Genomic DNA, 17064 nt, shown 5'->3' with positions numbered 1-17064 from the left:
GCTCCACCCCAGGAGTGATGCCAAGGGTCAAGGGGTATAGTAGCCATCTTGGACACATGTAAGAGCCTAATAAGATGTACTGTCCTGAGATGCATGTTGCAGTGTAAACTGAGTACTGGAAATAAACTTCCATTGTTCCAGACCAGAGTCTTGTGTCTCTCACAACACAGAGGATATAACAGTGGCGACGAGGATGGGATTTACAAAGTGTCTATCAGTCTGAGAGAGAGAGACAAAGACATTGTGGATTGTTACCTGGATAAAAGCAATCACAGATCCCAGCAGGAAAATGTCATTGATTGGGACATTAAGTGAATTTGGTGGAGAACAGACATCCTGGAGTTCCTGGGTGGAGAGACTGGAACAGTATTTCAGTGCAAATGGCATCCCAGGTGAAAGGCAAGTAGCAGTATTTCTGACAGTGGTCGGTGCTCAGACATATGACACTCTCAGGGATCTCCTTTTTCCTGTAAAACCAGCAACTAAGACATTGGCAGAGCTCCTGACACTGTTAGAGGGTCACTTCCAGCCTAAACCACTAGAGATTGCAGAAAGATTTTGTTTTTATCAGAGGCAGCAGCAGCCAGGTGAAGAAATTAAAGCTTATGTGCTCGCCCTTCGCAGACTAGCCTCTACCTGTTCTTTTGGGGAGTACCTACCTACTGCACTGAGAGATAAGTTTGTCATGGGACTGAATTGTGACTCTAGCCAAAAGAGACTGTTAACAGAGAAAGACCTTACCCTTGCAAAGGCAATTGAGATAGCTTCAATGATGGAAATGGCTGTGAAAGATACAGAGGAATTGAACTCTCAGGGCAGAAGAGAAGAGGTGAAACAAGAAGTTTTCAGAACAGCAGTCAAGCCCACAGTTGCAAACTGGAAATACAGACCTCCACCAAGCCGGGGGTCAGCTTGCTACCGTTGTGGGAATACAGACCATGATCACAAAGTCTGCAGGTTTAAAGTGGTAGTATGGTCAATTTTTAAACTTTTACCTACAGGAAAGCCTATAATAAGGCTTACCTGTAGGTAAAAATAATATCTCCTAAACCTGTACGGTTTAGGAGATATTCCCCTCGGTATGCGCCGCTGACTGCAGCGGCGCATTCGCACAAGGGGGTTCTCTCCGTGAAAATCCGGCAGCGCTCGTGCGGCCGGACTGAAATCTCCCGCGCGCATGCGCGGGAGTGACGATATCGCGGCTCCGGCCACTCACAGCGCCGGAGCCGCGATACCCGGAAGAGACGCCGAGGGAGCATGTCGGCTCCCTCGGCGTGGATCGGGCCAGATGTCGGGGCCTCGTTCTAAGGTAAGTATTTCATAATGAGCTAGTATGCGGTGCATACTAGCTCATTATGCATTTTGCTTTGCAGGTTTAAAAAAAAAAAAAAAAAAAAAAAAATTGCGGGTTTACTACCGCTTTAAGGATCAGACCTGTCATAATTGTGGTAAAACAGAACATCTGAAACGAGTTTGCCGGAGCAAGAAGGTGCGAGATAAACAACCTCTGAACCCCAAGACAATGACATATATGGTGGGAAGATATACATCATCATCTGAGTCAGAGGATGAGGAAGTGCTCCACAGTTTAGACATACATCATATGCATTCAGCACCCTCTGCAATGACTGTAGAGGTAACCATTGAGGGAAAGAAACTAAAGATGGATGTAGACACAGGAGCAGCAGTTTCAGTTATCACTCAGAAACAATGGAGACAACTTCAGACCCGAACAACTGTCCGCCCAACGCCAATCAAACTGCAGACATACTCAAAGCAGATACTCCACCCACTGGGTTATGCAAAAGTGCAGGTATTGTACAAGGGTCAGACAAAGAGACTGCCATTATATATACTAGAGAATGGGGGACCCCCTCTCTTTGGGAGAGACTGGATTGCTCACTTTGGTATGCCAGACATCGCCATAAATCCCTGTAACACTGTGACAATTCCATTAGGAGATAATGAGGGATGGGTGGTGTCCCTGAAGCAGCGGTTCCCAAAGATCTTTGATGACCAGTTGGGAAAAATAAAGCATGATTGTGTGAGACTCAAGCTGAAACCCAACGCCCAGCCTAAGTTCTTCAAAGCTCGCACAGTACCTTTCGCACTCCGAGCAGGAGTGGAAGCAGAACTAAGTCGGCTGGAGGAACAAGGTGTCATCTCAAAGGTAGAGCACAGCGAGTGGGCATCACCTGTTGTACCAGTGAAGAAAGCGAATGGGGACTTGCGCATTTGTGGCGATTTCCGCATGGCACTGAACTCCCAACTGGAAATAGACCCGTATCCTCTACCCAGAGTAGATGACATTTTTGCCTCTCTTGCAGGGGGTCAAAAGTTCACCAAGCTTGATCTCAAACAAGCATATTTACAGTTTGAGGTCCATCCTTCTTCCCGCAAGTTTCTGACCATCAACACCCACAAGGGACTGTATGAGTACAATCAGATGGTGTTTGGTGTAGCCTCTGCCCCAGCCATTTGGCAACGGAAGATGGATGAGATTTTGGCGGACATTCCTTTCACTCAGTGCCTGTTAGATGACATGCTCATCACGGGACGGACGGACCAGGAACACAAGCGAAACGTGGAGCTTGTGTTGGAAAGACTCCAAGAGCAGGGTCTGAAAGTGAACTTAGCAAAATGCCAATTCATGGTGCCAAAATTGGAGTTTTGTGGCCACCTTGTGGATGCAGACGGTATACACACCACAGAAGCCAAGGTTGATGCCTTAGTCAAAGCTCCTGCCCCAACCAATGTCCAGCAGCTGCGATCATACCTTGGCTTGCTGAACTATTACCACAAATTTCTGCCAGATCTGGCACACACCTTGTTTCCGTTGAACAAGCTTTTGGAGAAACACTCCAGATGGGACTGGTCGGCTGCATGCCAACGCGCTTTTGAAGTCTCTAAGCGGAAGCTGTTGGCGTCACGCATGCTTGTTCACTATGACCTCCAGAAGCCTCTGACCTTGGCTTGTGATGCCTCACCCTATGGTCTGGGGGCTGTACTGTCTCACATCTTACCTGATGGGTCAGAAAAACCAGTGGCATTTGCCTCCATGTCTTTGACAAAAGCAGAAAGCAATTACTCTCACATTGACAAAGAGGCTCTTGCGCTGATATGGGCTATTAAGAAGTTTCATCTTTACCTGTATGGTAGGGAATTCACCATACTGACAGACCATAAACCACTCCTTCAGATCTTTAGCCCTGACAAAGGCATCTCTCAGACTACTGCGGCCCGCCTCCAACGCTATGCCCTGTTCTTGGGAGCGTACAGTTATAAAATCCAGTATCGCGGTCATGATGCCAATCCTAATGCGGATGCAATGTCCCGACTGACAGGGAGGTCAATGGACTCCTCTCCACCGGTCAAGAGTTGTCGTTACACCAGCCTGTCCTTCTTGTCTTCTGGGGAGATAGCAGCCCATACAGCCAAGGATACCTTTCTGAAAACAATACTCTCCTGGGTACGGTACGGTTGGCCTGCAACCGTCACACAGGATTATGAACCTTATTTCCGTAGGCGTATGGAATTAACTGTGGCTGGTAACTGTGTTTTATGGGGAGACCGAGTGATCATTCCACAGACCCTCCGGAGACACATTCTGGACTTGCTACATACTGGTCATCCCGGGGGCACACGTATGAAACAAAAGGCCCGAGGCTATGTGTGGTGGCCAAACTTAGACTCGGATATCACAACATATGTGAATGCTTGTGCTGGATGTGCACAAACTGCAAGAGACCCTCCTCGAGGGTGCGTCCAGCCCTGGACTTGGCCCACGGTTCCTTGGTTTCGACTACACTTGGACTTTGCAGGTCCGATCAGAGGACACACCTTCTTGATCATAGTGGACGCCCATTCAAAGTGGCCTGAGGTCATTCCTGTTACTCAGCCAACAACTAAGGCAACAGTTTCCATACTGTTACATCTCGCTGCTACATTTGGATACCCCAGAGAAATCGTCACAGACAACGGTGCACAATTCACCAGTCAGGAGTTTCAGCGTTTCTTGACTGCCCACAACATCAAGCACAAGTTGACCGCACCTTACCACCCAGCTACAAATGGTCAAGCAGAGCGGTTTGTGCAGACTTTTAAACGCTATTTCAAAGCTACAGTGGCTACAAGTAAACAGCAGTCCCTGTCACCCCAGCAGCTGGACTCCTTCCTTTCTGCTTACAGAAACACACCACATGCAACCACCGGGAAAACTCCAGCAGAACTCCTTCTGGGTCGGCAGCCATGGACTGTTTTGGACATGCTCCGCCCACAAACAGTCCAGGAACATGTACTGCAGTCCCAAGACAAGATGGTCAAACACCATGAGGTCCCCCGATTCACAGCCCAACAAAAGGTATGGGCCCGATCTTATGGGGCTTCCAACACCCGTTGGCTTCCTGCTGTCATTGCAGAGACTTTGGGACCCAAGATGTATAGGGTCTGCCTGGAAGATGGTTCCATTTGCAGAAGGCATGCGGACCAACTGCGCCCTCGTTTTCAACTGCATGAATCCCTGATGCCGGCTGAACCACCAGTGTTGCAAGGAACTGCTCCCAGTGGATCAGGATGCATGGGAACTGATGATTGGGGGGACTCTGATCTTTTGAACTCAGCTCCAACAGAGCCCTCCAGCCCTGGTCCGGAGGTTGGTTCACCCACTGAGCTGGGGGATCCCTTCTTGGCACCGCCAGTGCCCATTCCAGTCGACCCTGTTTCCTCCGATCCCGAGTCGATGGGTGCCCGCCCTCAACGACACTGTCGCCCTCCTGACCAGTTTCAGCTTCAAGACCGGTTACGAGACTTTCGACGGGGCCACCGAAAGTGATCCAATGACATTGTATCCCCGCAACTGTCCCTGGAATCTTGCTCTCACATCTGGATGCAGGAAAAGTCCTGTGCATCTCCTGTGTTTGGAGGACTGTTATTGGACAGTTATTAGTTAATGTTTTGTGCCTTTTCTCTTTTTGTTTTTTTGTTTTTTTTTTAGGGATGGATGGAAGGTGTTATACCTAAAGGGTTTCACATGTACTGCCACTTTAAGGCTGGCTCCACCCAGGAGTGATGCCAAGGGTCAAGGGGTATAGTAGCCATCTTGAACACATGTAAGAGCCTAATAAGATGTACTGTCCTGAGATGCATGTTGCAGTGTACACTGAGTACTGGAAATAAACTTCCATTGTTCCAGACCAGAGTCTTGTGTCTCTCACAACACAGAGGATATAACAGGAAGCGGCACAGCTAGGTTCCAACTCACCCGGTCTGATACGTTTGTTCCCTCTAGTGCCGAGGTTATGGCACTTTTAAAGTAAGAGGCCAGTAAGAGGCCATCTGGCTGTTTTAGTTTTTATGTTATTTTAAATAAAACGTTATTATGCCATGGTCCGGTTCTCTCTATATTTTTTCCTGAGCAAACGTGGATTGAAACAGTATCATTGGTACACCCAAGCAGAGTTTCTTCATCAAGGTTGGCAGTTCCCTAAACCTGCTAAAGCTTCACCTGACCTTACTTTTTAAATAAAGGGGTCTAGGTGAGTTGGTGAGTAGGCTACTTACCGTAGTTCACTGGGTGCTGTGTTTATCCATTCCTCCGAAGCGGTGACGAGACACAGGATTTATTCCTACTTCATTTTCACTATTTTCTATACATATGGACAATTTGTTTACCTTTTATATATGTTTACTTTTTTTGAGTTAATGAATCTCATGTATTTAATAGAGGTGCACGATTAATCGCGAAAAGATCGCAATCTTGATTCACCCCCCCCCCCCCTACGCGAGCTAAAGTCTGGATGACCCGCGATTTTTGATTTAGCGCCGCCGGTTCCACGTAACCAGTGTGGAACGCAAATGGCGGATATCGGAACTGATGTCAGCCACCGGAACCAACGTCAGTCAACGGAGCTCGTGATGCAGCGCGCCGCTGCCTGGGCATGGGTGGGTACAGTGGCCGGGAAAAAGCAGTGAGTGCGCACTGCGATGTTGGTCTACAACTCCCAGCGTGGCTGATTCTAGGAGGGTGGTGACATACAGTACTGAGGACTGGAGTGGACTACAGCATGGCCCTATAGGGTGAGTTAAGTAATAAGGCTGGTGTACAGAGGACTACAACCCCCAGCATGGCTGATTCTATATTATGGGGCACTGCAACCCCCAGCATTACTGTTGTATTGGGATTATGACCCTATGTGGAGTCCTCACTACTATACACAGGTCCCTGCTGGGAATTGTAGTCCCCCATAGAGAATAAGTCATGCTGGGGAGTTGCAGTCCTCAGTGCTATATGTCCCCCCCCCCCCCCCCCAACATAGGGGCATGATAAGGGTTGTAGTCCCCCATAAACCAGAATCATGCTGGGGGGGGGTTGTAGTCCACCATAAGCCAAAATCAGTCATGCTGGAGGACTGCAGCTCCCAGCACAATTGTTTTGTGGGGGGACTACAACCTTTAGTCGGGCCCTCTAGCGCTCAGTGTATAGTCCTGAGCAGTGTAACTCCATCATGGCTGATTCTGTGTTATGTAAAGACTACAACTCTTAGCATGGCCCTGTAGTGAGCCTTATTTTTTCTTATTTAATCTCAGTTTTTGAGAATCGTGATCTTCATTCTAAGCAAAAGAAACGCGAATCTCATTTTTCCCAGAATCGTGCAGCTCTAGTATTTAATGTATATTGCAGTATGTACTGAATAGTAAGATACCTGCGGTATTAAGCACTAGAGCAATTTATTGTTACTATTATTTTACTTTAGCGCCCCCTATCATTTCACAACCCACAACTCACAAAGTCAAGTTTCTTGCACTTTTGAGGGGAGCACCTTATATATTTACTCACATATTTGTAGTCCAAGCGCGGGTTATTCCAAAAAATTTTTTTTCGCCATCTTGCTACACCCCGCACACGTTCACAGTAAGGATACAGTGAGAAGGCGGCAAGCGGACATCTTGTTACACCCACCAGAGTCTCGCATTTCAAATTTTTTTTTTTAACAGCAAACTGAGCTTATATAGTGAAATTCAGCATTTTTAAATCCTTAAGACCGTTTTGACGTTGATTTTTCAAAGCTGTTCTGTCATATTAACAAACCTGTCAGATCAGCAGCTGCTTTTAAAATTCATCGAAACTGTCAGGCGGATGTTTACCCACTTAAGGACCGAAATGATTTGCCCCCTTAATGACCGGACCATTTCTTTTGCTATATGGCACTGCATCGTTTTAACAGACAATTGCGCGGTCATGCGATGTTGTACCCAAACAAAACTGATGTCCTTCCCCCCCCCCCCCACAAATAGAGCGTTATTTTGGTGGTATTTGATCACCTCTGCGGTTTTTATTTTTTGCGCTATAAACAAAAAAAGGCATGACAATATTGAAAAGAAATAATATATATCTTTTACTTTTTAAGCACGGAAATATTGCGAGCTACCATAAACAAAGTTCTTGTGTGGAAATCTGCTAGCACTGATCACGTCCCATAAGACCCTGCAATCAGCATGTAAGTAAATTGCTGTTCATAAGCGCAAACCAATTTAACTTGAAGGTTTGCAAGGAGGAGGGGGTAAAAATCCCAGTGGTAAGAAGTGGCAAGCTCATAGAGCAGGGGTCTCAAACTGGCAGGCCTCCAGCTGTTGCAAAATTACAAGTCCCATGAGGCATTGCAGGGCTGACAGTTACAAGCATGACTCCCACAGGCAGATGCATGATGGGACTTGTAGTTTTGCAACAGCTGGAGGGTTGTCAGTTTGAGACCCCTGTATCCAAAGCAACTTGGAGCGGTTATAGCCGCAAAAGGTGGCTCTACAAAGTATTGATTTTAGGGGGGGGAATAGTTCTGCACATCGACTTTTTCTGTTATTTTGTCCTATTTGTTGTTTGCTTCACAATAAGAAAAAAAAAATCTTCCAAGTTGTAGGCATGTTCTGTAAATGAAATGATGCAAATCCTCAAACAATCCATGTTAATTCCAGGTTGTGAGGCAACAAAACATGAAAAATGCCAAGGGGGGTGAATACTTTTGCAAGGCACTGTACATGTGGAAAACATGGCAGTAACCAGCCAAGGATCCCAATACAATCACTGACCCAGAGGAGGTTTACATGTGTGCTTTGACCAAGCTTAATTGCAAGGTCTCACGCTCTAAGGGGAGCGCATGTACAGAAGGGGGGAGCAAATGAGTGGACACAAGGACACGCTTGTCATCACCAGTTGCTTTGAATTTGAATGTACTTTATATGTAATTTTACATAAATGCATGTCTTCACATGAACTTGTCAACATAGCAATTTGAGTGCATGGGAAAAGGTTTGTGTAGACAATTTGAGCACTTCTACATTTGGTTTGCTATAGATATACTCCAGAGTGTGTGTGTATATATATATATTTATATTTATATTATTTATTTATTTGAGCTGCACAATTCTGGCCAAAATGAGAATCACAATTTTTTTTTTTGTTTAGAATAAAAAGATCATGACTCTCGCAACGTAAAATCTTTCACATTATACAAAAAATTAAAAAAAAAAAAAAAAACTTTACTGGTTAGTTTTTTAGTTTTTTTTAATTCATTAAAGTAACTTTTTTTTTTTTTTTAAATTGCATTTGAAAGACCACTCCCCAAATACAGTGTGACATGAAATATTGCAACAACCACCATTTTATTCTCTAGGGTGTCTACTTAAAAAAAAAAAACATTAATATTAATATATATATATATATATATATATATATATATATATATATATATATATATATATATATATATATATATAATATTTGGGAGTTCCAAGTAATTTTCTAGCAAAAAAAAAAATAATGATTTTAACTTGAAACCAACAAATGTCAGAAAAAGGTTTAGTGTTTAAACTTTTTTCACTTACACACAAAGTCTATTCCTTGGACAAATTGTTACAATGTTTATACTTCAATTCAACTGATAAAGAATGTTTTGATTCTTTGCAGTAGGGGTGCAATGGATCAAAAAAACTCACGGATCGGATCATTTTTCGGATCAGCAAATAGTAATTGAATTTGCAAAAAACATGTGAAAATTCCACCACCATATAGTCCCCACTGTAATATACATCTCCCCCACTGTAATATTGGCTGAGTATGCCTGAGTATTGCAGAATATTGGCTGGCAGAGTATTGGCTGGGTATGGAGGGATGGCTGCTTCCATCCGACCTCTCCCCTCCACTGTACAGATCAGCACAGAGAGGGGAGAGAGAAACATGACATGACATGACGCCGGTTTGTTTACAAGTGATCGCTCCGTCGGAGCGATCACATTGTAAACGCCTGGGTGTAGAAAGATGGCCGCCGCTTCAGAGCTAGGCCGAAGCCGCGGCCTCTCCTAAGGCCGAGACCCCGGATCGCGGCATGTGCCGATCCGTGCGGGGTGACCCGTTCGGATCACGGATCGGTGACGATCCGTTGCACCCCTACTTGGCAGACTGGCCAGTTTTTCTCTTCCTTTCTTTTGAAGGCTTCAGAAGAGCAGAGAGAATTATTTGCATAGAAATAATTGTGAAACACTGTAGTCAAGATCGCAATAACGATTCTTGATGATTAATTGTGCAGCTCTAACATATTATATATATTGGCTTCTGTCTAAATTGGCCCTAGTATATGAATGGGAGTTGGGGACCTTAGATTGTAAGCTCCTTGAGGGTAGGGACTGTTGTGAATTTACAATGTATATGTAAAGCGCTGCGTAAATTGACAGCGCTATATAAGTACCTTTAATAATAAATAGGGGTGCAACGGATCAAAAAACTCACGGATCGGATCGTTCCTCGGATCAGAGTCACGGATCGGATCAGCAAATAATAATTGAATTAGCAAAAACCTGTGAAAATTCCACCACCATATAGTCCCCACTGCAATATACATCTCCCCCACTGTAATATTGGCTGAGCATGGCTGGGTATCGCAGAGTATGGCAGGGAAGGATGGCTGTGACTGCAATTGTCACAGAGCAGAGCTGTGCGCTCTACAGATGCAGCCCACAGCGCTGCTGCCATCCGATTTCTCCCCTCCACTGTACAGAGAGGGGAGAGAGGAACCTGCGGCGTCATGTTTGTATATTGATTCGTTTGCACAAAAGTTATAGAGTCTACAAAATAGGGGATAGTTTTATGACATTTTTATTATTTTTTTTTTTACTATTAATGGCGGCGATCTGCGGTTTTTAGCGGCATTATGACATTGTTGCGAACACATCGGACCAGTGACATTTATACAGTGTTGAGAGCTTAAAAAAAGCCACTGATTACTGCTTGAAGGGGTTAACACTAGGGATGTGCTTCTAACTGTGGGGGGACTGCCTGGAGGAGGAGACAGATCGCTGTTCCTGATCACTAGGAACAGCGGATCTCTCTCTCTCTCTCCTCCCCTGACAGAACGGGGATCTGTTTATTTAAACCGACAGATCCCCATTCTGCCTCTCTCTGGAGGGATCGCAGGTGGCCTGGACCCCCTGGTTGGCCCCCCCAACTCGCGACTGGGCGTGTGCACCCACAAAATTGCCACGTACGCACCCAATGTACAATGACAGCGATTCGCGCAGGGGAGACAACTTTCTGCAGTACAACTGTGGCGGGCGGTCCGTAACTACTTAAATCCTGCATGTCACTATATAAGCTCCATTTACTGTTAAAAAGAAGTGTGAAATGGAAGACTCCGGTGGGTGCAACAAGATGTCCGCTTGCTGCCTTCTCACTGTATCTTTACTGTAGACGAGTGCGGGGTGTAGCAAGATGGCGGCGATGGAACACCACTTCCATTATAAAAATCTGACAAGGTCGCCGAATCTGGTGAAAAACACCGGGGTGTCAAAAGAACTAGTGTCCCCAATGGAAGATTTCTCCTCTATCCTCTATCCCAAAAATTTGGAATTTTATTTCGCTTTTTGCATTAATAGTAAAGAGTACAAATAGAGGCGGGGGAATCTCCCTAATGGGGGCACCGACAGCAATAAAAACTGACAGAGGTACTAATCCCTCTCCACTCTATCTAATACGATAATAAAATGTCCATCCCTCAGTCATACTGTCAGGAGTGGTGGATTGCGGTGTCGGGCGGACGCATGGCAGATATTTCCAGGTCGGCTCTGAGCAGCGGAGTCTTTGCAGGCCTCAAGCCTGACCAGGGTGATAGAACATAACATTCCACCCATAGATATCCATGGCTGCCACACGTCTGTGCGTTTTCACACCTACCTGCGAGCAGGCCATGGATTTCTATCGGCGGCTGTACACGGCGCCTGCGGCTCCTTGGGAGGGAAATACACCCAAAAATATTACATATATTTTCCTCAGTGAATCTAAAGGAGATTGTACAATCAGATTGGATAGTGTATGGGCAGGCTTAGCTCATTAACCTAATGGTGATTGAAATCGCTGCAAAGCCGCCGTTGTGTATGGCCACTTGGCCAGTATTGTGCAGCCATAGGAGAACGCTTTTCCAGGGCTCCGATCATTGACAGTCATTATTACCTGGGCAGCTTTTCCGTAACTCGCCATCACATGTAGGTCACCATGACACACAGCCAGAACAGGACACTATTTTCACTAGAGGTCCACTCCTAGTATTTTATGTCTCCGTCTTTGAAGACATTTTTGGTGAGTCTATTTCCCCTACATCTCAGTATTATACGGTCTACGACAAAATGGCTCCCCCCTATTATATACGCAAAACGCGAGATCTGTCGGGAGTATCTTTCTCGCTGCAAAAATTCGTGTATCCAGTAGCGGAGACATTTTTCCTGCGTCTATTGCCTAGCATTCAACGGAGTGTGGTCTTTGACAAAATGGCGTTCACCGTTCCATTACAATGATCCGATAACGTGAAGATTAGTGATGATTTTTTTTTCCTCAAGTTGAATTTGCAGCTTACAAGTTGGTTTTGGCTGAAATGTGTTTTGCTTACATTGTTCAGGGGGGACATTGTAACTTCACTCTAAATCCTAGTGACCACATTGTTATGACAGTGTGCTGGAGGAACTTTATGTCCGGGGGCGTGTTGCCGGGTGGAAGGTCTTAGGCGGTGACAGCTGGGCGGAAGTACGTCACTCGCGCGGCGATTTGATTTTCCCGGATTCTGTTCTGTGTGTCTCCCAAAGGGGAAAGTTCCGGTGTGGTGAAGCGGAGCTGTTAGGGTGTATGGAGCGCTATGTGCTGCTCGTCAGCTGGCAGAGGAGGACGGAGGGAGCCCGTGACCAGCAACAGGCCCTGCCCGCAGGTAGCACACAGCTCATTACTTTTATATGGGGGGGGGACACCCACAGCTGGCCTCTTCTACTGAAAAGATCAACTGTTTGTCTGCCAGGGCTGGTGCAAGAATTTTGACACCCTGCCTAGGCAAAACCTAATTTTGCCGCCCCTGACTCCACCCCCTTTGCTCTGCCCTTTTTAATGAAGTGCCCATCAGATGCAGCTTCACAAACGCCCCCATCAAATGCAGCCTCACCAGCGCCCAACAATACAGCCTCAAAAACGCGCCCATCAAGTGCAGCCTCACCAGCGCCCAACAATACAGCCTCAAAAACGTGCCCATCAAGTGCAACCTCACCAGGCAGCGCCCATCAATACAGCCTCACCAGGCAGCACCCATCCAGTGTAGGCTCACAAACGTGCCCGTGAAATGCAGCCCCATCAGCACCCATCAATGAATGTTTGTTTGCTTCCATTCATTTGGGAGTCGGGACACAGACGCAGTCCTCCGCCGCTGCTGCACCTCTGACACTATGTGCAAACGGAGCGGCTGCTGCCTGCTGATGCTGAGACTTAGTTGCTTGCTAAAGAGAGTAGGAACACCAGTGTCTGGGGTGCCCTAGGCGGCTGCCTAGTTTGCCTAGTGGTAGCACCGGCCCTGCTGGCTGCTATGCTAAGTCAGCCTGAGACTAAACCTATTGGTGCAGAGCCCTGACTTCAATGGCTGCATGCTTGTTCCTCTGCAGCCAGGCAACTGGCATTATCAGAGAGGTGCCAACACATCAGAGCTGGACTTCAGGCACACTGTGCGATTATAAATGGGGATTCTGTGCAGCCAGCTCTGTGATGAGCACATCTGACACGCTGCACAGCCAGGTCTGTGACCTTCCTATCCTGGTCCCGCTTCCTGTGTCCCCTCTCCAGCTCAGACCGGTTCCAGCATCATCGTCTCTGGGGGGGTGGGGTAGATAAAGATCTTCCAGGGTGTAAAATAAATCACAACACTGGCTGTACAGAATTGGGCCCCTTTCACATGTGCGGATCCATATTCAGCCATCCGCTTGCTCAGCAAGGATCGCCCCGTTGGAGCAGTAAGTATTTTTTGGTCGGAGCGTCGCTTCCGTTACGCAATGTGACGGGTAGTGGTAATCTAATTGAACACCGGAGCACAGCAGTTACAAAGGGTCACTCGCTCTGCAGATCCTCCTTTCAGAAACCTACTGGAGGGAATTTACTAAGACTGGAGCAGACAGAACCTGGAGACATCACGCATGGCAACCAATCTGCTTCTAGCCTTTCGGTTTCAAAGCTTAACTGACCAAGCTGATTGGTTGCCAAGTGTCATTGCCTCCAGATTCAGCGTGCCTCGGTCTTAGAATACCCCCCCCCCCCCCCTTTGTATTCTTTGAATAAGGGGTGTTCTGCGATTGGTCAAGGGGCCCATGAATGTTTTGGTCTCTCCTTGTCCAATCACAGAATGCATTTTTTTTAAAAGAATACAAAGGTGTTGATTTACTACAATTGTAGAGCGCAGAATCTGGTGCGGCTCTGCGGAGACACCAATCAGCTTCTAACTTCAACTTGTTCAATTAAAGGAGAAGTGCACAAAAATATTAAATGCACATTTTTTTTTTTTTTTGCAGTTAAAAAAAAAATGTGCATTTTAATTTGAATTTATTTTTATTTTCGAGCCTGTAAAGCATTGCGTCCACCATCAGCAGATTGCTGGTGTCATACATATCTCCTCCAGATCTGTCAGTGTATCTGTGTGCCTGTACATGCTGTAAAAACATACAATCTGAGAGGAAGAATCAATGAGCTACCACGTCACTGCACAGCGCACATAGTAGGTCATTGAGAACTACAAGCCTACAGCCGCAGAGGATGTCAGGATTTGTAGTTCATTCACACACAGAGCTGTGGAAATGAGTAATGCGGCCGTGTGGGCGGAGCCCCAGGCTTATTTCAAAAAGTGACAGCTGGTGCAGGGAACTTTTCCCTCTACTTCTGTCACTGCTGGGGGGGACGACTTTGTTAGGGCAGCAGCATTGGGTGCATGCTAATTATTATATAGGATTTAAAGAGCAGCAACAGTCTATGCCGTGCATTACAATAAAAAGGGAGACAGTACAGCTACAATATAATAAAATACGAGAGGGTTAAGAGGGTCCTGCTCATAGAAGCTTGCAATTTAATAGGGTGGGGCAAGTGGTACAAAAGGTTATAACTGGGGGAAGAGCTTATGGAAGTGATAAAAGATTAGTTAGAATTCGACCCTTCCTGACTAATGACACCACAAAGCAACTCATTCACTCCTTGATTATTTCCTGCCTTGATTACTGCAACTCTCTCCTTAATGGCCTACCCTTACGCAGGCTATCCCCCCTTCAGTCTATTATGAATGCTGCTGCTAGACTAATGCACCTCACTAACCGATCCATGACTGCTGCCCCTCTCTGCCAATCCCTTCACTGGCTTCCCCTACCCCACCGTGTAAAATTCAAAATGCTAACCATAACATACAAAGCCGTCCACAAGATCGCCCCCATCTACATCACCAACCTCATCTCAACCTCCGCACCTCCCAGGACCTCCTGCTTTCTAGCTCCCTTGTTACCTCCTCTCATGCTCACCTTCAAGACTTCTCCAGAGCCTCTCCCATCCTCTGGAACTCCCTGCCCCAGTATATTTGATCAGCCCCTAACCTGTCCACCTTTAGGAGATCCCTGAAAACTAACTTATTTTTCAGGGAAGCCTATCCCACACCCACCTAACTACTGTGCCCAAGCCACTCCATCAAATCATTCTCTGCAGCTATTACCTTTTGTACCACCACCCCCTCCCTTTAGAATGTAAGCTCTACAAGCAGGGCCCTCCTGTGCCTTTTGTATTGAATTGTACTATAATTGTGTTGTCCCCCCTATACATTGTAAAGCGCTGCGTTAACTGTTGGCACTATATAAATTGTGTATAAGCGGTGTGATAGGTCTCCATGAAGAGATGAGTTTTCATGGATAGCCTAAAGGCAGCCAGAGTAGGAGATAGCCAGAAAGATTGAGATAGAGAGTTCCAGAGGATGGGAGAGGCTCTGGAGAAGTCCTGAAGATGAGCATGGGAGGAGACCAGGGAGCTTGAGAGCAGGAGGTCTTGAGAGGATGGTTTAATGGGCAGTAAAAATTAGTGGAACATTTAACACAGGGGTGTCAACCTCAATTTCTTTGTGGGTTGCATCGGCAGTATGGTTGCCCTCAAAGGGCCAGTTGTATCTGGGGTGCGCTATGTACAGAGTGCAGAATTATTCTACATACAAAGTGCAGAGTTCAGGAGTTCGCTATGAATAGAATAGAATGCAGAGTTTAGGTTACGCTACGTACAGCGTTCAGGAGTGCATTACGCTCACAGGGTATCCTGTGTAAAGTGCAGGGTTTAGTGGTGTGCTATGCACAGTGTGCATCCCAACCTCCCCCATTCTCTCTCTCTCTCTCAGGTTCTGGAGATTTGGCCCCACTGAGTGCATGCAGGGATCTGTTAGATCCAGGAGCTGCTGAGGGCAAAGCTGTCCGTTGCTAACACAGAAGGCTTCTGTGTTTACAAGTAGGAGAGTGGAGGGTGAGAATCGGAGGTTGCGGAATGGAGTTCTACTTCGTTCCATCTGCAAAACTGGGTGTGAGGGCCATGTGACAAGGCCTGGTGGGCCGCTTTCGGCCCCCCGGGCCTTATGTTTGACATATGTGATGTAAGGTGTTTCTAGAGATTAACTTCTTCTTTTAAACTTTGACAAAAACCAAAAAAACACTGTAAACTGATTGGTTCCTCTGCAGAGCTGCACCAGATTTTGCACTCTCCAATAGTAAATTGATCCCAATATGCTCACTGAATAGAGTTGATGAGGAATACATTCTAAAATCCTGTTTTCTTTACATAGCTGGGTCTCTATGCTTTTTTTATGCAAATCAGGTGCTCAGTCAAATTAGGCGATCCATCAAATCTTGTAATGGAAGTGAAGTTCTATCACGGCCATCTTGGTACACCCTGCACTCGGCCATACTAAGCCTACATTCTGAAGTCGCCAAGCGGACGTCTTTTTACACCCATTGGATTCTTTCATTTCACACTTAATTTTACCACTAAACTCCGCTTGTATCGTGAAATACAGTATTTAGAAGTCTGTGAAACTGTTTTACAGTTTAATTGTAAAAGCAGCGATCTTCTATCGGATTAGCAAATGTGAGATCAGCAGGCTTGCCGCTGCTTTTAAAATTCAACATCAAAACTGTGTCACAGACTTCTAAATAATGTATTTTCCGATATAAGCTCAGTTTAGTGGTTACAATAAGGCCCCTTTCACACGGGACAGATCTGTGATGATCCGCTTGCTCAGCAGGGATCGCTCCGTTGATCCCCGCTGAGCCGGCGGATGACAGGGCAGGGACCGCCCTATCAGATCTCTACTCTTCCCTATGGGGGGTTCGGATAGAAAAATAGGATTTTCCTCCCTCTCCCTCCATAGCGGGGACGGATAATATTGGGTGTTAGTGGATGTTCATCCGCTGACATCAGCTATCCCATAGGGATGCATGTATGTCCGTATTTCATCTGAAAATGGTTGGATGAAATACAGACATACGGTCAGCACATGTGAAAGGGGCCTAAGTGTGATGTGCAAGAATCCGGTGGGTGTAAAAAGATATCAGTTTGGCAACTTCAGATTGTAGGCTTAGTGCGGGGTGTACCAAGATGGACGTGACGGAATGTCACTTCCGTTACAAAATCTGACGGAATAGAGGCGGATCATGGCTGGTGGCAGGGGCTGGCAGGGTGCTGTGCATAGCTTCCTGATATCTTTCTGATGT

The 17064-nt window shown here is 46.2% G+C and overlaps 2 protein-coding genes across 2 annotated transcripts in view; one reads left to right on the top strand and one right to left on the bottom strand.

Moving 5' to 3' along the window:
• Positions 1-11646, bottom strand: part of MRPL13 (mitochondrial ribosomal protein L13) — a 120352-nt gene extending 108706 nt beyond the window's left edge. The window contains exon 1 of the mRNA XM_077493280.1: positions 11495-11646. Coding sequence (XP_077349406.1) covers positions 11495-11521 — 27 coding nt within the window. The 5' untranslated portion in view covers positions 11522-11646. The remainder of the gene's footprint in view (positions 1-11494) is intronic.
• A 386-nt stretch (positions 11647-12032) lies between these two features.
• MTBP (MDM2 binding protein) overlaps positions 12033-17064 on the top strand; it is an 89075-nt gene continuing 84043 nt past the window's right edge. Inside the window, exon 1 of the mRNA XM_077493279.1 lies at positions 12033-12239. Coding sequence (XP_077349405.1) covers positions 12161-12239 — 79 coding nt within the window. The 5' untranslated portion in view covers positions 12033-12160. The remainder of the gene's footprint in view (positions 12240-17064) is intronic.

Source organism: Lithobates pipiens, unplaced genomic scaffold (assembly GCF_037356315.1).
Source record: "Lithobates pipiens isolate NorthernLeopardFrog02 unplaced genomic scaffold, aLitPip1_a1.2 Scaffold_19, whole genome shotgun sequence".
NCBI classification, from domain to species: Eukaryota; Metazoa; Chordata; class Amphibia; order Anura; family Ranidae; genus Lithobates; species Lithobates pipiens.
Note: the sequence above shows the minus strand (reverse complement) of the source record. Positions and strands in the feature narration are given on the sequence as shown.